The 22,535-nt window shown below is 43.9% G+C and overlaps 1 protein-coding gene across 1 annotated transcript in view; it reads left to right on the forward strand.

Annotated features, from left to right (window-relative positions):
* MACC1 (MET transcriptional regulator MACC1) overlaps window positions 1-22,535 on the forward strand; it is a 47,606-nt gene that overhangs the window by 16,919 nt on the left and 8,152 nt on the right. The window contains exons 2-4 of the mRNA XM_073329538.1: window positions 7,478-7,601; window positions 9,349-11,396; window positions 15,821-16,009. Of these exons, the coding sequence (XP_073185639.1) occupies window positions 7,487-7,601; window positions 9,349-11,396; window positions 15,821-16,009 (2,352 nt within the window). The 5' untranslated portion in view covers window positions 7,478-7,486. The remainder of the gene's footprint in view (window positions 1-7,477; window positions 7,602-9,348; window positions 11,397-15,820; window positions 16,010-22,535) is intronic.

Below are 22,535 nucleotides of genomic sequence, written 5' to 3' on the forward strand. Positions count from 1 at the left end.
AGGTTTGTCTTTGTTTGGAAAATGTTATCGTCTTACCCTGTGGGGGCTTTTGTAAATCACACCAGGTGAATTGATGAGTGGTAGGGAATTGTATCGTTTCTCCTGCCAAAATCCAGCCTGTGGGAGACAGGAAGCCCATTGACAGAGCTTCCCTCTTGATTTTGGGGACCTAGAAATATAAAGGATAATCTCATCTTTCAGTTTTAAAAAAAAGCCTCGAGCTCTTTTCTTTGAAAAATCAGCCTTGAGGATGTCAGTTGCTACTGTTGATACCATGTCGCTATTTTTTCTCTTCAGACCACAGTTTATTTATGGGGCCGCACTGAGACCCATCCAGGGCTAGCCTCTGGCACCAGCATGAGTCTCTTTTTGGGAAGAGTGCAGATCAATTCACAGTTGGGAAGGACTAGCCTCTCTCCAGAACAGCTAATATGGCCTCAGGGTACAGCTTACAGTTGTGAGAATCAGTGTGGTCTAGTGGACTAAGTGAGTAATATAGGAAGGGACTCCTGCACTCTAATCCTGACTCCCTTTGTGGCTTTAGTCTATTTATTTAACCCTTTCTACCTATGTTTCCCCATCTTTAAAATGGGACCAATACTTACCTGTTTCATCAGTGGATAGACCTAATGCCTGGGGCTGCCCATCAGCACTGTCATTCCCAGAAGTAATTAGAAGCTTATCAAGGAGGTTTGATAGCCAGATCTTCATTCACCACCAGGTGATGACTGAAGTGAGTTAGCCTCATCTCTGTCATCTTTGGTTGCTTGTCCTGTCTCTGCACATGCCCAGACCCTCCCCCTATTAAAAAAGTCCTGGATCTTTTAGAATGGTGGTGAGATGGAGCAACATGCTAATACATGGTGTAATGTGCTGAAAAGAGCTACTACAGGAAAGTGTTGCTGTAACGCAATCTGCTTTTGAAAAAAGGCCAAACAGAGTTAAGTTTGAATAAAAGGTAGGATTCTAGTGTCTTGCTGTTCTAGAATGTGGATTTTTAAGATCTTGACTGTAACTCTCAAACACACTATGGTGCCACTCAAGTGAACATACTCTGTGTAGTTTTAGGTGCAGAGTCAGTGATGGGGGAAGCTATTTTTTCCTTTATCACCAGTATTTTAACCGTGGCAGGACATGTTGTCTTTGGTAGCGATAATTCTGAAGAACTCACAATTTAATTTAAAAGGATTCAAAGATTTGTAGAAGCAGAACATCTTGCAAAACACCATGTGCTGAACAAGCCACCTCTTTCTGTGTTCTCTAGAATTTCATGAATTTTTTACTTTGGGACTATTCTCTCTTCCTTTAATGCATTTTTTTCTTCCCTCAGCTGTTACTATGGCAAGACTTTTGGAATCCCTGCAAGCTCCCAATTCAAGTCTCTTATGAGTCAGGTGATACCTTACTGTTAGGGCTAAAAGTATATCACCTACCAATGTGTCTCTTGCCCTCATACAGTACAGAACCATTTCCCCTGGCTCTCTCTCAGGTTCTCTCACCAATCACTTGCAAGGGTAATCTCACCCCAACCTCCACATTTCAGTTTCTGCTCAGTACTCACTGTGTGCCGATACAAATAGTTCTCTGCACCATTAAATGTTGTCACTTTATGTTTCACTTTGTATCTACAGTGAAATGCTTAGCTCCCATTGCTTGCTACACATGATTCTATCCAGCGGGATGTCAGCCCCTTCCCCTCCTGCTCCCTCTACTCCAGCCCGGTATGTTTCTCTCTCCTCAGGCTCCCACACTCAGCATTCATTCCTGCACTGTCGCTTCTTACCACACTGCTGATGACCAATAACATGCTTAAATCACAGGACTGTCTCAGTGCATTATTGCAGTGAACTCTTTATAGAGAGCTCAGTATAGCTCTTAGTTTTGAAAGGAGTCTTTTTCCTTCTGAGTCTCTGTTTTTACAGTCTTCATACTAGTTTAGTCGTGAATAATGAAGGCATCACATGGCTATTTTAAGGAGATCCCAAAGGGAATCTTTAGGGACTAGTTTGTTCCATTGGCAGTTTTTACTAGCATTATAAACAGTCTGTATGTGATACTATTGTCAGATCCATGATGTCAACATACTTCCACTGTGCATCATCTCCCCAGGCTTTTGTTTTAGGATGGATGGAATTTACAGCAATTAGCCACTGTGCATCTGTCTGATTTGTGATGTTGTGTCTTGCTCTTCCTTTATTTGGGCTCTTAAATTTGTATTTGGACTTTGGCACGTCTGTCAGCTCAGAGCTAAGTAATCACAGCTAAGGCTGAAATGTTTAATACTGATTTTTATTTCTGTACTATAGACTTTTAGACCAATTTTCATACATAAACGAATGCATAAATATGCTAATACTCCTAAACATTGCACTGTCTGTAGTTTCTTGTAGTTTTTCTGTGCTGCTTATTTTGTGTTAGCTTGTGAAGCCCTTATTCAAGAAGTGCTCATGAATAGTTACTCACCCGTGTAAGATATTGACAATCTGGCCCCTTAATGAATAAGCCCTGGAGCTAACAAAATTATAAATTTAAAGTATTTTATGTTGTTTGAACATTTTGGGGCACAGATATTATACAATAAAAATTAATGCACATTGACAAATCTATACACTCTCACCTCTGGAAGCTTTTCTATTGTCCAAAGTGTTTTTTAGCATTGGCAGGTCATGGCACATTGGACCTTGAAATCACAGTATTCAGATTAGAAGGTGGCTTTTAGTTTGCACTTCAATTCGGGCAAGCTTTTAATAGAATCATAGAATATTAGGGTTGGAAGAGACCTCAGGAGGCCATCTAGTCCAATCCCCTGCTCAACGCAGGACCAACACCAACTAAATCATCCCAGCTAAGGCTTTGTCAAGCCGAGCCTTAAAAACCTTTAAGGATGGAGATTCCACCACCTCCCTAGGTAACCCATTCCAGTGCTTCACCATCCTCCTAGTGAAATAGTGTTTCCTAATATCCAGTCTAGACCTCGACCACTGCAACTGGAGACCATTGTTTCTTGTTCTGTCATCTGCCATTACCGAGAACAGCTGAACTCCATCCTGTTTGGAACCCTCCTTCATGTAGTTGAAGGCTGCTATCAAATACCCCCTCACTTTTCTCTTCTGCAGACTAAATAACCCCAGTCCCTAACCATTTTTGTTGCCCTCCGCTGGACTCTCTCCAATTTGTCCACATACCTTCTGTAACGGGGGGACCAAAACTGGACGCAATACTCCAGGTGTGGCCACACCAGTGCCAAATAGAGGGGAATAACCACTTCTCTCAATCTGCTGGCAATGCTCCTACTAATACAGCCCAATATGCCGTTAGCCTTCTTGGCAATGAGGGCACACTGCTGACTCATATCCAGCTTCTCGTCCACAGTAATCCCCAGGTCCTTTTCTTCACAACTGCCACTTAGCCAGTCAGTCCCCGGCCTGTAGTGGTGCATGGGATTCTTCTTTCCTAAGTGCAGGACTCTGCACTTGTCCTTGTTGAACCTCATCAGATTTCTTTTGGCCCAATCCTCCGATTTGTCTAGGTCACTCTGGACCCTTTCCCTACCCTCCAGCATATCTACCTCTCCCCGCAGCTTTGTGTCATCTGTGAACTTGCTGAGGGTGCAATTAATCCCATCATCCAGATCACTGATAGAGATGTGGAACAAAACCGGCCCCAGGACTGACCCCTGGGGCACTCTACTTTACTGGCTGCCAACTAGACACCAAGCTGTTGATCACTACCATTGAGCCCGACAATCTAGCAGCTTTCTATCCACCCTTTCGTCCATTCATCCAATCCATACTTTTTTAACTGCTAGAAAGAATGCTGTGGGAGACCGTATCAAATGCTTTGCTAAAGTGGATATCACATCCACCGCTTTCCCCATATCCACAGAGCCAGTTATCTCATCATAGAAGGCAATCAGGCAATGCAGCTCTCATTAACTGCTAGAGTTGGAGATTAACATTTTATACCTTCTGAAAGCTGGGATTCCAAGCTCCATGTTTAAGATTTCTGGTATGAGCAATTCTTGATATAGGAGACACTAAACTCCCGTTGGAATTCAGGTGGAGGAGAGAGGGGAAAAAATAAAAAAAAGCATGAGGGTATTGAGAATTGTGAGTTTAAGGTTCAGTATTTCAACAGCCTCTCAGGTCTAGAATAAATGCTTTATAACTTTGGAAAGCTAAGACTCGCAGGTTATAAAGCACTTGTTCATGATTTGAGAGAGAGATTTAACACTGTCAATAGTCCCTAAGTCTAGAACAGAGTTTTTGGCAGACCTCAGACTAGTTTAACTCCCCCTTCCCTTGCCCTCCCCCGACCCCATCCTTTCTTAACCCCACTGAGTATTCATATCAAATGTAGCTGGGCAGTTCAGTTATTTCAGATGATTCTTATGTTAATGTAGCCAGTGCCCTAATCTCAAATAGATATAATGGACCTAACAACAGACAAGCAGATCTAACTCCTTTTATAGACTAAGAGCCTGATTCTCATCACATAGCAGCAGTGTAAATCAGGAACAGATCCATTGACTTCAATGGAGATACATCAGTGGTTGACAAGATAAAATGGAGGTGAGTCAGGCCCCAAATGTGTCTTGTAGTTTTGATTTCAGACAAGGCAGGGGAATCTGAAAATGGGGCTGCTGTTCAGATGACAGGCAAACCTGAACGTCAGCAATGCTTCATGACCTCTGCAGACATCCGTTTGGGAACAGATTGTCACCTGCAGCTTGTGGTACCTGCTGGTTAAAAACAAAAATGATGCTCTGCGCTTGTGACGAAGCAATCTGTATTTTACCGTAGTATGTTGCACCATGAAATGAAGTGTAAACCGAGTCGAGGCAGTGCCAATATCTCCCCTAGCATCACTTTCAATTAATGTCTACTTGTGGCGCCTTAGAGACTAACGCATTTATTTAGTCTCGAAAGTGCCACAAATACTCCTCATTCTTTTTGCGGATACAGGCTAACATGGCTGCCACTCTGAAACCTTTCAATTAATGTGTTACATGCAGTTTCATAGCCAAACACCCAGACATGCAAGGCTCCCACTTTCTCGTAGCCACGGAAGAAAGCAAACACAACACATCTTGTCTGTGCAGATGTGGGGGAAGAAGAGCTGCTTAGCTGTCACTCTTGCTCCTGTATAGGGGGACAGCCTGCAGTCCATCAGTCCCCGAAGCAGAGCTGGCTTTAGTATTTTGAGATAGGCCCGGAGAACGATTCTGGCCATTGCCTTAAACTTAACTGGCTCATGTCCATCACCATCATCCCACTACACACACAACCAGCCTGAGGCTTTGGAGAGGGTTAGTAAGGTGATCCTTGGCTATACAGACTTCCTATGTAAAATGAGTCTCTAGGGTATGTGGTGTATCTGTGTGTGTGGGGGGAAGGGGGGATTGTTCATTTTCCCCCGGCTTCCTATTGCTGCTGTGGAGCCCCGCTGCTATTTTTTTTTCAACTATAGCACTGTGTTTACATCTCCAGGCGTCTCTCCAGAAGGAAAAGGGATAGAATTTATGCTGATTTAACTGAAAGCTGAGATTCCCCTTCATATTTCTAGCTCCCCCACCTCATGGTACATATCACCAGGACTGCATTTGCTGTTCCTTTTAAAGATGTAGCAAGATACCCCAGTCTACCCTGCAACCCCCAGCACCCAGGAAACACTACATCTTACAGCTCTTCTCTCTAGTCCTTGGGGCACTGCAGGTACTTCATACTCCTCTTGCCCTCCCTCGGCTCTCAAAACCTTAATAAGCCCATGTGCACACACAGTGCAGCAGGGTACTGGCTCCCCAGACAGCAGAATCCCCTGGCTGCAGAAGAGGGGTGGGATTAGCTCTTTAATGCATATCTTGCTGGCCTCCTTCATCTAGGTAAAGTTTATCTGGTTCCTTTGGCCGGCTATGGCAGATTGCTAAGACTGAGCACTCAGATGGCATCAGAGAAGGAGCAGAGCTATCCCAACCAGTGTAAAGAAGAGGGGGTGCTGAATCTTGTCTCACTTATACTGGGATTAGGTCAGGATATGTCCATTGACTATAACGGGGGTGTCAGAGTGGCCCCACCCAGAGCACCTGCCTGTGGCACAACAGGCGTGACTGCCTCAGCTTCCCTCCTTCGGAGTTTCCAGTAACTCTCTATGCAAGGTTCTCCTGCCTAAGTAATACCTCTCCTGGTCTGGCTTATTACAAACATTCCACAACACATGTCCCCAAAGCATTGTCCATTTATCACCCGCTGTGCATTTGTCCTTAAAATCCTAGGACATCTAGTTCCCTCAGTGCCCCACAGGCTGTACTCTGATGGCTTCTGCCACTCCTGGCAGTTTGACAGTCCTCTGCTGTCCTTCTGCCGGGACAGTCACCCCCGCTGGAGTGCACTCCCACTCTCTCCACACATGTACATCCACAGCCTCTCTGCTGGGGAAGCATCCCTCGCTCCCCCTGGTCCATTAGCCCTCTCTGACTCCAGCTCTCCAGCATGGAGTCATCAGTAGGTAAGCCTCTCCACTGCCTTCACAACCCTCTCTGGCCCTCTGCTTCCACTCTCCAGGTCAGAGATGTCAGCAGGCAACTCCTTCTACTGCTCTCTAGCCTTCAGCCTTCCAGCCTTGGCTCTCTGGCTTGGGGAAATCAGCTAGCAAAGCAAACCCCTCTTGCTGCTCTTCTGCCTTTCCCCTCCTACAGTCTCCTGATCAATGACAGTTCTCCCCTGCTGCGCTCTTACTCCCAGGCAGCTCTCTCTCCTCCCTTTTCCTGACTCACTCAGGTAGTTCTGACTCACCTCTCAGCTTCTCCCTGATCCTTTATAGTCCCAGGTGCTGCCTGCCTTTTAATTGGCTAGACTGGGAGCGCCTGTTCTGGCACAGGGTGCTGGACCTGCTTCATTTACAAGGGCCAGACACCCGGTGACAGGAGCTTGCTTCTGATTTACATTAGTGTTGACTAAGAGGACAATCTGATAGGATGTCCACTCCAAAGAAATGCATAAAAAGAACAGCTGAGCAGAAGTGGGGGGAAGCTGGTTATCTGAAACTGGCAGGGGAATGGACAGATGTGGCTTTTCATTTTTAATATTTTTCTATTCAATCCTATCTCCAAACAGGGATTGGGATGGTTATGCAAAGAGTAAAAGGCTTATTTTAAAAATATTTTTCCTTAGAGACACAGTAAGTTGAAATTATTGGATTTTTTTTGTGTGGCAATCAGCCCCAATTCAGCAAAGCACACTCATGACCTATGGGACATAACTGCTTTACTGGATTGGGGGCTTAATGTAGTGTTTTTACTTTTAATTTACATATTGAGGCTCCAGTCCTGCAATGTGATGCACATGGGAAGACACCTGCACCCAAGAGGAAACCTCAGAGTCTCCCACGTGTCTCATTGTAGGATTGGTGCTCAAGTATTCTTCAGTAGCTTCCCCTTTCTCAAACTGTACACTCACTAACATACCCTATTGTTTCCTAGGAGGAAAAAATGTCCGCTAGCAGAACAGCTTCTTCTCACACTGGAGAGATAGCACGGAGTAGATCCGAAGGAACTGTGATTGACTTGGACGAGAGCAAACCTTCAACGAGCTGCGAGTTGTCAGGTCTGTTAATATTTATTACAGTGGGCCAACACACCTGCAAGTCTCTACTCAGGCAAAACTCCCATTGGTGTCAATATCCAAGCTAGAACTACTCTGCTCATACGTATGTTGCCTTAAATACAAGGGGACAGCTTCTCTTTTGTATTACGTTTCCTTTGCACTACTCAGGCAGCGTGTAATGGGCCATATTCTAATTCCAATGCCTAGCAGAATGCCCCCTTGGTATAGGGGAATTCTGCGGTGTATTATTGTACCAGATCCAGGTCTGCGTTACTGCCATCAGTATAGGGGGCATGTCAGGGGAGAGAGAAAGGGAGTATAGGATCTATTAAGGATCTTACATCAGTGCTGCTACCTCAATATTTGTCCAGCAGCAGCTGTAAGTACCACTGGGGCCAGACCTCATCCTGAGAATCAGGAAGCTGTAATCAGCTCCATATCACCCTACGCCACTCCTCTCCTATGCTGAGTGAAGCTGGCATAATGACTGCTCAACTTGCAAGAATTACAGTAACCTTAGGGATGGAACAGTAACCTATAGGGAGGGACAACATTAAGGGAGGGGCATGGGTGTGCTGAAAGAGAGAAATAAAACCAGGCTGAGCTGCTGCTTTCATTGGTTTTTAAATAAAGATAAAGGAGCTTTACTGGCAGGCTGTGTATGGGGAAGGAGGAAGAATCCCGTCTCCTGCTGTTTATATTATTCTCTGCATGCAGAAAACCTGTATAAGGCAATGGGAGTTGAAATCACTCCGTCAGTTCCTTGCAGGGGTGATGAGCATCTCATGCAATGGAGTCTTTAATCAGCATATGTTGTCATCATGCAAATTTATTCATTTGGATTTTGGTTTTATATGAGCTCTAAACGAAAGGTAATTAACAAACAGATCCATCCATAACAAATAGATATAAGTAAAATAGATTTTATTGTTAACAATACATATTTCAATCTAAAAGGGTATTTAAATATTGTCAATATAGGAAACAAAGTTTTTCTACTTTTGACTCCTTTTCACTATTCAAATAATCAAATGAAAAATTCACTCTTTAGTTGATTCCAAATTTAAAATGAGTAGTTGAATCTATAGCGGTGAGAGTTATGAATTGTTACAGTGAAAACATCAACACATTCTTCTGAGACTGAAACCAAATGAAATTAACAATAACCTTTCTAAGATGTAGGAAGAAAGGGAATCCTGAATGTTGTATGATCTTTTCTACAATGTGGACATGGTAGTTTCCAAAATGTAAGCATCAGCCACTGTATTTCTGCACACAGCAAGCCACTAGGCCAAAAATGCCAATGACCTTTCCTAGTGGACGACATTCTTTAGAACACACAGTCTAAGGATCTGCTCCTGATGGAGCTCAGCATCCTCAACTCCCATTAATATTACTGGGAATTGCAGGTGCTGCAGATACTCCACACCTTGCAAAATCAGGCCCTATTATAAGGACTAATTTATTGGTGCTTTTTTGTTAATATTGCTTCTTTAATCCTAATTTTAATCCTAACACATGATTGACACTCTGTTGGTTATGTTTAAAACCTTAAAAGCAATTTGAAGGTATAAACTGACCCTGCATGTTTTACAAGCTATACAAATTTTAACTTGGGATAAATTTAGCCCTAGTGTACTGTAAGTACATCAATAGGTTTACTGCAGAGATGAATTTGGCCCATTTTGTCCAATAAATAGGGCTTGGGTGTGGATAGGAATAATTACCTCAATTTTTTTTTAAACAGATGACAAAGAGAATAAATTGGATTTAATCATTGACTGGCCTGAGGTGTTCAAACAACATGCTTACACTGATTCCAAGACTAATCCTTTCCGGAATGATCTGTCAGCATCCAACCCATTTGTATATGATGTAGCTCAGTTAAGTAACAGTGACAAGAACAGTAAACACATTTCTATCTTAAAAGAAGACCCCTATCTGTTCTCCAGAGATTCAAGCAACAGGGATTCTTTTGATTCATCAGGTGATGAGCTAGATATTGATCATCTTCTAAGAAAGGCTTCAGCAGGGAAATCTGGAAAATCGAAGAGTGTCTCTGAGCTTTTGGACATTGTAGATGCCAAAAGATTTGATCCTGACAAGACAGCATCCTCTGGCCAGATTTTAGCTGCAGACATGGAATGGCTTCAAAATGACCGTGAAGCCTACAAGATGGCTTGGTTGAGTCATCGACAGCTGGCCCGATCTTGTCTAGATTTGGATGTGATGAGTCATAGTCCAGGATGGGCACAAACACAACCTACAGAAACTCATGTAGTTTGTAAACTGAATCATGAAGGGGGTTCAGTGCAGCTACCTGACTCGGATATCGCTGTTCACATCCCTGAGGGTCATGTATCACCTGGGGAATTCCAAGAGGTTGGTTTACGGGCTATTCTGAACCCTCCCCCATCACTTAATCATGATCTTTCAAGCACTGTGAGCCCATTGATAGAACTTACTTTAAGTAACCTCAACACAATGGAAGCCATTTTACTAGAAATGAAAATTGCAGCTGAAGTGAAGAAGGATCCTTTCAGTCAAGTTATGACTGAAATTATGGGGTTTTATAGTCTCAACAAAGAAGGTCCTTTTGAAAAGCTACACAACTGCTACCTTTACAAAGATACCATACAAGTGAAGTTGACAGACCTAAGTCATGTGATGTACACAGTGGTTGCAGTACAAGCAAACCCAATTCAGTCTCTGGCTACATCTGTTTGGGAATACATCTACAGAAACCTCTGCATTGGAATTTATGGGCCCAAACATATTCATCCTTCTTTCACTGCTGTTTTTACTGTTTTTGGTCATAACTACATTCCAGAAAAACTCACAGTTTGTGACATTAAAAAGGGTGGAAAGAGCATGCCACCAGTGGTGTTTAATCGGTGGGGAAAGCATACATTTTTACTTGACAAGCCACAAGATCTAAGTGTTTCTTTGATATCCCGTGATCCTGATTTTGAAGTGAAGATGGAAGATCAAAGCAAAGAAATTAAAGAAGGGCAGTTGAAAGCAGGTGAAGTTGTCCACCTGCAGTTTCCATTTTCTGTACTGGGAACTGGGGAAATGCATTTGTTCACTTTCCTAGTTCAGATTAAGGGCCCAAACAACAATCTAGTGACCCAATTCCCTATTACAACTCCCGATCCAGCTCCAAAATTAACTGGGATGACTAGTAAGCCAAACCACTTACAGAAACGCAAAGAAATCAAATCTGCTCCTTTTTTATTGACACCGACAGTTAAATACCCCAAGTTTCAAGATAAGACTTTAAATATTACCAGCTATGGAGTGGCCTTGAAATCTGTGCTTCGTCAAAGTAAGATTGACTATTTACTAGAGTATTTTAAAGGGGACACAATAGCGTTTCTCGGTGAAGATAAAGTGAAAGCCATTGGACAAACTAAAGTTAAAGAATGGTATGTGGGAGTTCTTCGCAGAAAGATTGGTCTAGTGCACTGTAAAAATGTAAAAGTGATTTTAAAAGAACAAGCTATAGATATCACTGATAGCGTGCTGCCAACCAGGAATCTTCTGGAACAAATTGCACTGCCTTTTAAGAAATTGACATATATCTATTCTTTAGTCCTATCCACGGTATCGGAGAGAGTTTACAACTGGAAAGCTTTGGCTGATGTGCTAGGATATTCACATATGTCATTGGATGATTTCAGTGAGGTACCAGCAGATAAAGAATCAGAAAGAGTCGCGTATGTGGTGAAGAAATTGAAGGAAGATTGCCATGCTAACAGACCCAGAAGGCAGTTTCTTTATGAGCTCATTGTTGTAAGTACTGCTCAAGTGGACTCATCTGTTTTGCATTGGTAGTAAATGAGTACTGTTTGCCAGTAATGATTGTAAGTAATGAAATATGATACTACATTAGTACAGTATTGTGAATCTTTGCAAGTATGAATACAGTAACTGAAAACTGTAAGCACTCAAGTTAAAAAATTTAAGCAGATACTCTACATAAATTAATACAATATTCAATACAAGCCACATAAATTTATGTTAATTGATCCAGCCCATATAGGGTCAAAATTGTAAAAATTAGAGGAGTACTGCTCAGTAGAGAGCTGGCTGGGATGACAAAAACCATGACTTTGTATGAAAAAAACCCCACTAAAACCCACACTTTCTATCACAAAAGTAGTGTTTTATAAACACTGCTTTATTAGGAACTTTTTTAAACTATCAGTCCAGTCTGGATTTGAACCAGTGACCTACAGGTGAAAGTTCCAGATCCTTTTGCAAACCAAAACCTATCATAAACTAGCTGCTTAGAATTTTTTTATATTTTTAAGGCAAGGAAAACATGGTATATTTACTGAAGACTTGATTTTCTGTATAAAGCTACCATGTCTCACACCTTGATAATCCATGTAGCTGCTGCTTAAAGAAAGGCAAATAAGTCATTACAGTTATTTTTAGATGTTTAGATGTTTAGATGTTCATTTAGTTATTTTTATGTTCAGATTTTCATGAGGAAGACTTGCAATTTGCTGAACAAGTCTTGGATTCAGTATGTTTTTCTTCAAGAACTGCTGTACTTCAACCTTTCAGGTGAATGGTTGAATTACAAACCCTATGATCCTCATGTAATCTAGATCTGAAAATGTGCATATCTACAACAATGTTTCTGTTAAGTCAAGAAAAAGTGGAGTTGAGCTTACTGCCTGGGGCCCTTCGACTGATAAGCAGACAAGGCTTATTTAGGACCAAGTTTTATATTTGTTATAATAATGGCTCTCTGATGAATTCACAGCTGTGGCTTTTCTACTAAGCCTTCCCCCTTCAGCCTGAGCCTGAATATCTACCCTGCCATTGAACAGCTCCATAGCCTGAACTATGAGCCAGCAGGGGGTGTTTTAATTGCAATGTAGACATACCCTTAGCCACTCCAGTTCTGAAGACACACTTATAGTGCTAGCTGACATAACTAATCCATTCCCTTTGAAAAGTCAGCATTCCAAAGGACCTCCTATAAATACACCGCCCAGAGGCGATGGCAGCAGCAGCCACTTGCAAACCGAGTAAAGTTCTTAACGTCCCAGGACAGGGGTGGCCAACCTGAGCCTGAGAAGGAGCCAGAATTGATCAATGTACATTGCCAAAGAGCCACAGTAACACGTCAGCAGCCCCCCATCAGTTCCCCCTCCCAGCGCCTCCCACCCAGCAGCTCCACCGATCAGCATCTCCCCCTCCCTCCCCACACCTCCCGATCAGCTGTTTCGTGGCGTGCAGGAGGCTCTGGGGGGGAGGAGCGAGGGCACAGCAGGCTCAGGGGAGGGGGCAGGAAGGGGTGGAGCGGGGGCAGGGCGAGTGGCAGAGCCAGGGGTTGAGCGGTGAGCACCCCCCGGCACATTGGAAAGTTGGCGTCTGTAGCTCCAGCCCTGGAGTCGGGGCCTGTACAAGGAGCCGCATGTTAACTTCTGAAGAGCCGCGTGTGGCTCCAGAACCACAGGTTGGCCACCCCTGTCCCAGGAGGTGATATAAAAATGAATTGGGTTCAAGAAGAGTTAAAGGGGTAACTAGCCAACCTAGCAAATGGAGACAGAGCTGTGTGAAGACCTCATTATAAGACGGGGAATGTATATACGTGCCAGGATAAAACATCAGAGGACTAAGGAGATATCCTATCTGTGAATGGTGTACGATTTCCAGCTCTGAAATGCCAATTTGGCTTGCGGCCTTTATAAAAGCTACAGTTACAGATACAATATCACCTATGCCACTTACGGGAAGGTCTTTTTAACGTTTAAAATGAGATAAATCCCAGTTCTTCAACAGCCAGGGTCCAGTGCTGCTCAACAGAGCATACGTACAAATTGCATTTGTATTTTGAGCAATATGTTAGACCTATCCAGCTAGCCAAAAAGATTAGACATCCTGGGCCAGACTCTGCTTTCCATTGTACTGACTTCAGGGGAGTTTACTCTGGATATGCACCAGCGCAGCACAACTTAAAGTCTGCTAAATCTAATGTGATGGACAAAACCTATGACTCCCATCCAGCAAAGAGGGCACAAAACTGTGGTAACACTGGTTTCAGAATAGCAGCCGTGTTAGTCTGTATTCGCAAAAAGAAAAGGAGGACTTGTGGCACCTTAGAGACTAACCAATTTATTTGAGCATGAGCTTTCATGAGCTATAGCTCACTTCATTGGATGCATACCGTGGAAACTGCAGAAGACATTATATACACACAGAGACCATGAAACAATACCTCCTCCCACCCCACTGTCCTGCTGGTAATAGCTTATCTAAAGTGATCATCAAGTTGGGCCATTTCCAGCACAAATCCAGGTTTTCTCACCCTCTGACCCCCCCCCCCACAAACTCACTCTCCTGCTTTGTGTGGTGGGGGGGAGGGGCGGAGGGTGAGAAAACCTGGATTTGTGCTGGAAATGGCCCAACTTGATCACTTTAGATAAGCTATTACCAGCAGAACAGTGGGGTGGGAGGAGGTATTGTTTCATGGTCTCTGTGTGTATATAATGTCTTCTGCAGTTTCCACGATATGCATCTGATGAAGTGAGCTGTAGCTCACGAAAGCTCATGCTCAAATAAATTGGTTAGTCTCTAAGGTGCCACAAGTCCTCCTTTTTTTTTTGTGGTAACACTGTCAGTTCTGCTATGTGGGGAAGAAAGAAGTCTGAGCAGAGGTCAGGGGAAAGTGGGATTGACCAACCACTAGCTCCCTGTGGAACAATGTTCTGCTGTAGCTGTCTCCACAGCAATGCATCAGAGCATTTAATAGGCGAGGTGAGCAGGAGGGGCAGCAATATGGCAAGTTATTTTGTTAATATGCCGATGAGCTTTCCAGAAAACCCTGGGAGAAGAAGGGCTGGATGCTACTTGAAGTCTGAGAGTGAGGTGGCAGTTTTGGGTCAGCTATGTCAATGCTCTTTGAGGTGCGAGGGAAAAGGAGGTTTCCATGCCCCCAGCCCCTCACAGAAAGCCTGTGTATTCGTATGTTGGTCTGGGGGTTCAGGATTTGGACCTTTATTTGTAACTTGTCAGGCCCCTTCCCTATGCCATTCAATGCAACAAGGAACATACAAAGTTATTTATAGAGGCAGGAACTTTAAAGCAGTAAAGTGTAAAATTCATAATGGTGCTTTATTTAGTAATCTGAATGTTAGTCCTGAAATCCATACACAGGCAAAATTCACAGTGCTTTTAGTTGGAGTTTTGCCTGAGTAAGGACTTCAGAACCAGAGCTATAATCATTCTGTATGAAATTTGCAACTAGCAATGAACACTATTACTATTTGTGTCAAATTACTCCTGTTCATAAAAGGTCTGGCAGCACAGATCAGGGGTTTCATTCAGTCCCACAAAATGCACCCCATTGAAAATTTTCCCTCAAAACTGTTTTTCAACAGAAAATTGGGGTTTTAGCTAAACAAAATTTTCCAAAAATTATCCGCTTTCTGCAGAACATGTTGATACTTTTTCAGAAAAACTGAACATCTGAAAACCAAAAACTTAAATTTTTGGTGCAATATTTTGGTTTTTGGTATTTCACTGAACAGTTGATATTGTCCATAGAAAATTTTCTGCAGAAAAAAATGTTATTTTTCACCCTGCTCTAATCTAAGCCAATAAGAAAGCAGAAATATAACATGTATTCATTTCAGGACTTTTCTACTGGAACCATTTTAATTTGCTTTGTTCCAAATAACACGTTTTGTTTTCCCTTTTTGTGTCCTTGTAAGTTTGAATCATAGTCAGCAAATTATCAAGTATTCAGAAGGATGAAATTAAAATGCTCTGGCCAATGTAATCAGTGATTTTCTGGAAAAGAAGTGGAACAAGGACCGCACCTTATTATAACCATCCTCTGATTTCATTTTTAAGGTTCATGAAGCTAAATTTTAGGTCCCAAATATTTATGTTGGAGAAAGCTATTTTCCCTTCAGGATCCTCAAACTTGGCAGAATTCAGCTGATGCTGGAATGCTGAAGCAATGGGATGCCAATTTAGTTTTTTTCTTGAGATTATGGGCAACTTTCCTATACAAAATATTGGCTATCCCTTTTGTACCAAAGGTGTAAACACGGTTACTTTTTTTATAGAGAACCTAAAAAGGTTTAGCCTAACTTAACGTTTGAAAAGATCTACTGGATAGTTACAGGAACAAACAATAATTATTTGCTCTCAAATACTGACCAAGCTGCTTGATTCTAAAAATTGTTCTGCAGGCACTTCTGAAGTTAGATTGCCAAGGATTAGTAGCACGTCTTATCCAGGACACTGTCCTTTTGACTTCGGCTGTCAAGCTTGGCAAATGCTGGAGAGAGCTGGCAGAAAGATTAGCGCGACTCACAAAACAACAAATTGAGGCTTATGAAGTACCTCACCGAGGCAGAAGTGGAGAAGTTGCCCTGGAGGTAAGGCTTCCTGCTCTTTACTTGCACAGCCTTGCTAAAATGTTTACAGCACACTTTTCTATGTGCAAATACTGTGTGAGCCTTTCTTCCCCATCCTTGTGCAGTCCACCCCTCCCTCCTTTGATTGTCTCCCTATTTAAACTGTGAACTCCTCAGGGCAGGGACTATCTCTCACTATTTGTTTATAGGGTGCCTAGAAATTTCAATAGAGGCCCTTGGAACTACTGTAATCAAATAATAAATAGATTAAACTCTTGAAATCTTTGCTTCTGTCCACCTTAAATCTCAGCTTATTTCCTCCACTCCATGACCCACTCTTCCTCCCTCATAATCAGCCTTTTTCCTTCCCTCTCTCTTATCAGTCACCTCTGGCTCCTTTCCTTTATCTTCAGCATGTTGTTTCCTTGCCCAAGTTAGCCCTCACTTCACTCTCCTTCATCTTCCCTGGGGCTTGCTTCATTTCAAAGCTACTGAGGTGGATTATCTATTCCCAGAGAACTTCTGCCTTTCATTCAAGTGTTTTCTTGATCTCCCCTTCTCCTAGTGAGATTGCTGCTCTCCCCCACAGAAAAGGGCCTTAACAAAAGCCACTTACTTTCTGAGTCTAAGGCAGTGGTTCTCAACTGGGGCCGTAAGCAGGTTTTAGGAAGTCCGCCAAAATAAACCAGAGAGCAGGGCTTGAGTTAGACTCGCTGGGGCTCAGGACAGAAAGCTGAAGCCCAAGCCCCACTGGCCAGGGCTGAAACCAAAGGCCAAGCAACATAGCGTCGTGGGGCCCCCTGTGGCATAAGGCCCCGGACAATTGCCCTGCTTGCTACCCCCTAATGCTGGCCCTGGTTTTTAATCTACTGGCTATGCAGAGAAACAGTTGTTGTGGCACAGGTGGGCCATGGAGTTTTTATAGCATGTTGTGGGGGCCTCCGAAAGAAAAAGGTTGAGAACCACTGGTCTAAGGGAGGAGGAGGGATGGCTTAGTGGATGGGGAACTGGACTGGGACTCAGGAGACCTGGTTCTATTCCTAACTCTGCAACCCTCCTGTCCCGTTCTGTGACCTTGGGCAAGTCTCAGTGCCTTAGTTTTACTCTCTGCAATGGGCCTAATGATACTTCTCAATAAAGCCTATGAGCTATGTAGATGAAAAATGCTAAGTAAGAGTGAAGTATTCTTCATTTCTCAGGTGTCTTTAACACCATGTTTTTAACACCCACATCTCCTTTAGACCCTCCTTCCTTCCTTCACTTTCCATAACTCCTTGGTTCTCGTACTTCATGGATGAGTATTAATTCAGTGGATCCTCTTTCTCCTACTTGCCCTTATTAGTCGATGATTTCCAGGATTCTGTTCTCAGCCAAGTTTTTCCTCCTGAACAGCCTCATGAAAATACTCTCGCACCTCTGCAGATACTCAAATCTGCCTCTCCATTCTGATCTCTTTCCCTGTCTAGGCTCCCATCTCTCCCCATCTTTTTGGCATTTCCTCCTGTCTTGATATCTTGGTACTTCCACAAACTGTCCATGGTAAAATCTGAATTCATCACTCCTCCTCTACTGCCTCATTAACACTGAACTCTCCACTCTTTTCTCAATCATTCAAGCTCACAATTTTTGGTCATTTTTTGCTCCTCTCTCTTTCTTTTTCTCTTCGCATCTTGTTGACAGCAACCTCGTTTCTTCTCCCTCACACCTGGTGTGCACCACCTACCTTTTAGAATCCCTGATCCTTCCCCTCTTTCCTCTGTTCTATCTGCAGCATGTTGGCTAGAATGATCATCCTTTCCTTCCATGCTGATCTTGTAACTCCAACCCTTTAAATCATTTGAGTGGCTCAGTTTCTATCTGTATCAAATTGAACCTCCTTGTTCTCACTTTCAAGGTACTGAATGATTCTGCTGCTGTCTGAATCTCCGCCCTTGTTTTTTACCTACTTCCCAAGTTGCATCCCAGACTCTTCCCACTCTTCTTGCCTCATTGCTCCCTTTGCCTCCTCTTCTTCCTCATGTCTCTATAGCTGTGCTCTCCCTGCCCTGTATGTGCTTGAATGCATCCTCTCTGTCCTTCAAAATCCTTCTTCAAACCCACTTCTTTTAGTTAGCTTTCCACTGCTAGTGCCTACTCCCCCAATAACTTTCCACTGAACAGCCCCAGCACTGTTTGTTCCACTTTTGCCTTACCTCAGTCTAAAATTCCAAAACCAAACAGAAAATAATCACTAACGACTACACAGGCAACTTAAATGTCCATCATATTTCAGCATCTGACTTGCTATAGTGCTTATTCTTCTCTTTCCTGCCCCTCCCTTCATCTGTTGACAATAACCCAGACTGTCAGCTCTCTGAGGTAGGGACAATAGGTCAGATTCTATTTTTTTGCCTCCATGGATATATATCCATTGATTTCCATGGCGTTCCTTCAGATTTTCCCCTGTGTAACTCAGAGCAGAAACAGAACTTTTTAATTTCTCTCCAGCGCCATGCAGACTTATGGTGCTATATAAATACTAAATAAAATGATAGAGAATAAACCATTTAAAGAGAAGTAGGGTGCCCATTTTCATAAAGCCCATATGGCCATGCATGGTACTAAAATGAAAGATTAACTAGGTGACAAAAACACCTTTCCTTTGGTGTAAATTTTAAAAACAGCACATGCATTGTTTGTGGCAGTTGCCACACTGGCAGCCATGGAAAATGAAATCCTTAGGTGTACTATGTGTAGAAGCACTATCAAATATCCCCTTCTGGTCATCGATGTACCTCAATCCTTTTTCTAGAGCAGCTGTTCTCAAAGTGTGGTCCATGGACCACTGTTGGTCTATAGAGCACATGCCGGTTGTCCTCAGAGAGATTTGGCTCGGCACAAGCTGCTACCTCTCTTCCTTGTATCCAGATGCTCAACAGCTAGTAATATACCAAAACTGTATTTTGTGTGTGTGTACTTGCTACTGGGATGTTCTACAATTTCAGTCATGTGGGGCAATGACCTTCATGATTGCAAATGAGATGGTCCACATTGCAGTCTCTAGGAAGTGAGGTCTACACTGTGAGTGAGATTGAAAGTCCCTTTTCCAGAGGGACTAATTCTTGCATCGAGAAAGTAGAAATTAGGTCAATTTTATAGAAGTCGATTCTTAGAAATCGATTTTATACAGTCGTTTGCATATGTCCACACTAAGTGCATTAAGTCAGTGGAGTGCGTCCTCACTACCATGGCTAGCATTGACTTACGGAGCGGTGACACAGTTCCTGCAGTCTCTGCTGTCCATTGGAATTCTGGGTTAAGCTCCCAATGCCTGAAGGGGCAAAAACATTGTCGCGGGTGGTTTTGGGTACATGTCGTCAGTCGCCCCTCCCTCCGGGAACGCAACGGCAGACAATCGTTTTGCGCCTTTTTTCCATGTAGATGCTATATCATGGCAAGCAGGTCCTCAAAGAATCAATCCTGAAGCACTTGCATGAGAGGAAAGTGATCAGGAACAGCCAGCATGGATTCACCAAGGGAAGGTCATGCCTGACTAATCTAATCGCCTTTTATGATGAGATTACTGGTTCTGTGGATGAAGGGAAAGCAGTGGATGTATTGTTTCTTGACTTTAGCAAAGCTTTTGACACTGTCTCCCATAGTATTCTTGTCAGCAAGTTAAGGAAGTATGGGCTGGATGAATGCACTATAAGGTGGGTAGAAAGCTGGCTAGATTGTCGGGCTCAACGGGTAGTGATCAATGGCTCCATGTCTAGTTGGCAGCCGGTATCAAGTGGAGTGCCCCAAGGGTCGGTTCTGGGGCCGGTTTTATTCAATATCTTCATAAATGATCTGGAGGATGGTGTGGATTGCACTCTCAGCAAATTTGCGGATGATACTAAACTGGGAGGAGTGGTAGATACGCTGGAGGGGAGGGATAGGATACAGAAGGACCTAGACCAATTGGAAGATTGGGCCAAAAGGAATCTGATGAGGTTCAATAAGGATAAGTGCAGGGTCCTGCACTTAGGACAGAAGAACCCAATGCACAGCTACAGACTAGGGACCGAATGGCTAGGCAGCAGTTCTGCGGAAAAGGACCTAGGGGTGACAGTGGACGAGAAGCTGGATATGAGTCAGCAGTGTGCCCTTGTTGCCAAGAAGGCCAATGGCATTTTGGGATGTATAAGTAGGGGCATAGCGAGCAGATCGAGGGACGTGATCGTTCCCCTCTATTCGACATTGGTGAGGCCTCATCTGGAGTACTGTGTCCAGTTTTGGGCCCCACACTTCAAGAAGGATGTGGATAAATTGGAGAGAGTCCAGCGAAGGGCAACAAAAATGATTAGGGGACTGGAACACATGAGTTATGAGGAGAGGCTGAGGGAGCTGGGATTGTTTAGCCTGCAGAAGAGAAGAATGAGGGGGGATTTGATAGCTGCTTTCAACTACCTGAAAGGGGGTTCCAAAGAGGATGGCTCTAGACTGTTCTCAATGGTAGCAGATGACAGAACGAGGAGTAATGGTCTCAAGTTGCAGTGGGGGAGGTTTAGATTGGATATTAGGAAAAACTTTTTCACTAAGAGGGTGGTGAAACACTGGAATGCGTTACCTAGGGAGGTGGTAGAATCTCCTTCCTTAGAGGTTTTTAAGGTCAGGCTTGACAAAGCCCTGGCTGGGATGATTTAACTGGGAATTGGTCCTGCTTTGAGCAGGGGGTTGGACTAGATGACCTTCTGGGGTCCCTTCCAACCCTGATATTCTATGATTCTATGATTCTATGGAGCCCACTCAGCTCAGCTGTTGTGCCCTGGGTGCTGCCGTCAGCAGACGGTGCAGTACGACTGCTAACCGTCATCCTCCACCGCTTCTGCTACAGCTCTGCTCTCCTGCTCTTGTAAATGAGCTCAGTCTCAATAGCAAATTTCTCCGTGTTGTCGTCATCCACCACTTCCACTGCAACTCTGCTGTCTTGGTGCCATGAATCCACCTCGCAGGTCCTCTCGTCGTTCTGTATAAATATCTATTCTCATGGCATCCGTCATCCACCACTTCCGCTGCAACTCTGCTCTCCTGAAGACGCCATACCACAGCAAACATGGAACCTGCTCAGCTCACCACTGCTGTTGTGAGCATTGTAAACACCTCACGCATTATCCTGGAGTATATGTGGAACTGGGCTAAGAGATGCCAGCATGAGGACGATTTTGATAAGGACATGGACACAGATGTTCCTGAAAGCATGGGCTGTGGCAATTGGGACATCATGGTGGCAGTGGGGCTGGTTGATACAGTGGAACCCGTATTGTGGGCCTGGCAAACAAGCACAGACTGGTGGGACCGCATAGCGTTGCAGGTATGGAATGATTCACAGTGGCTGCAAACTTTCACATGCATAAGGCCAGTTTCCTGGAACTCTGTGAGTTGCTTTTCCCCCGCCCTGAAGTGCAGGAATACCAAGATGAGAGCTTCCCTGACAGCTGAGAAGCAAGTGACGATACCCTGTGGAAGCTCGGGAATCAATTTGGAGGGGGCAAATCTACTGTGGGGGCTGCTATGATCCAAGTAGCCAATGCAATCATTAACATTCTGTTATCAAGGGTAGTGACTTTAGGAAATGTGCAGGTCATAGTGGATGGCTTTGCTGCAATGGGTTTCCCTAACTGTGGTGGGGCGATAGATGGAACGCATATCCCTATCTTGGCTCCAGACCACCTTGCGAACCATTAAGTAAACTGCAAGGGGTACTTCTCAATGGTGCTGCAAGCACTGGTGGATCACACGGGATGTTTCACCAACATCAACGTGGGATGGCCAGGAAAGGTGCATGACGCTCGCATCTTTAGGAACTCCGGGCTGTTCGAGCAGCTGCAAGAAGGGACTTATTTCCCAGACCAGAAAATTACCATTGGAGATGTTGAAATGCCAATAGTTATCCTTGGGGACCCAAGTAGTTACCCCTTGCTCCCATGGCTCATGAAGCCGTACACAGGCAGCCTAGACAGTGCTAAGGAGCAGTTCAACTACAGGCTGAGCAAGTGCAGAATGGTGGTAGAATGTGCCTTTGGCCATTTAAAAGCTCGCTGGTGCTGTTTGCTGACTAGGTCAGACCTCAGTGCAGCCAACATTCGCATTGTTATTGCTGGTTGCTGTGTGCTCCATAATAACTGTGAGAGTAAGGGGGAGATGTTTATGGTGAGGTGGGAGGTTGAGGAAATCGTCTGGCATCCCATTTTGAGCAGCCAGACACCAGGGTGATTAGAAGAGCACAGCAAGGCGTGCTGCACATGAGTTTCATGACTGGCCAGGCTTCAGTGTGACAGTTGTGAGTATTTCTCCTTGATGCAAACTTGCCCCCTTTGTTGATTTTAATTTCCTGTAAGCCAATAACCCTCCCCCCTTTGAAATAAAGTAACTATTGTTTTGAAACCATGCATTCTTTCTTTATTAATTTTTTAAAAAAGGGAGACAACTGACAAGGTAGCCCGGGTGGGGTGGGGTGGGATGGGGTGGGGGAGGAGGGAAGGACAAGGCCATATTGCTTATTGTAGCCACACTACAAATCAAA

Source organism: Lepidochelys kempii, chromosome 2 (genome assembly GCF_965140265.1).
Source record: "Lepidochelys kempii isolate rLepKem1 chromosome 2, rLepKem1.hap2, whole genome shotgun sequence".
Classification (NCBI taxonomy): Eukaryota; Metazoa; Chordata; order Testudines; family Cheloniidae; genus Lepidochelys; species Lepidochelys kempii.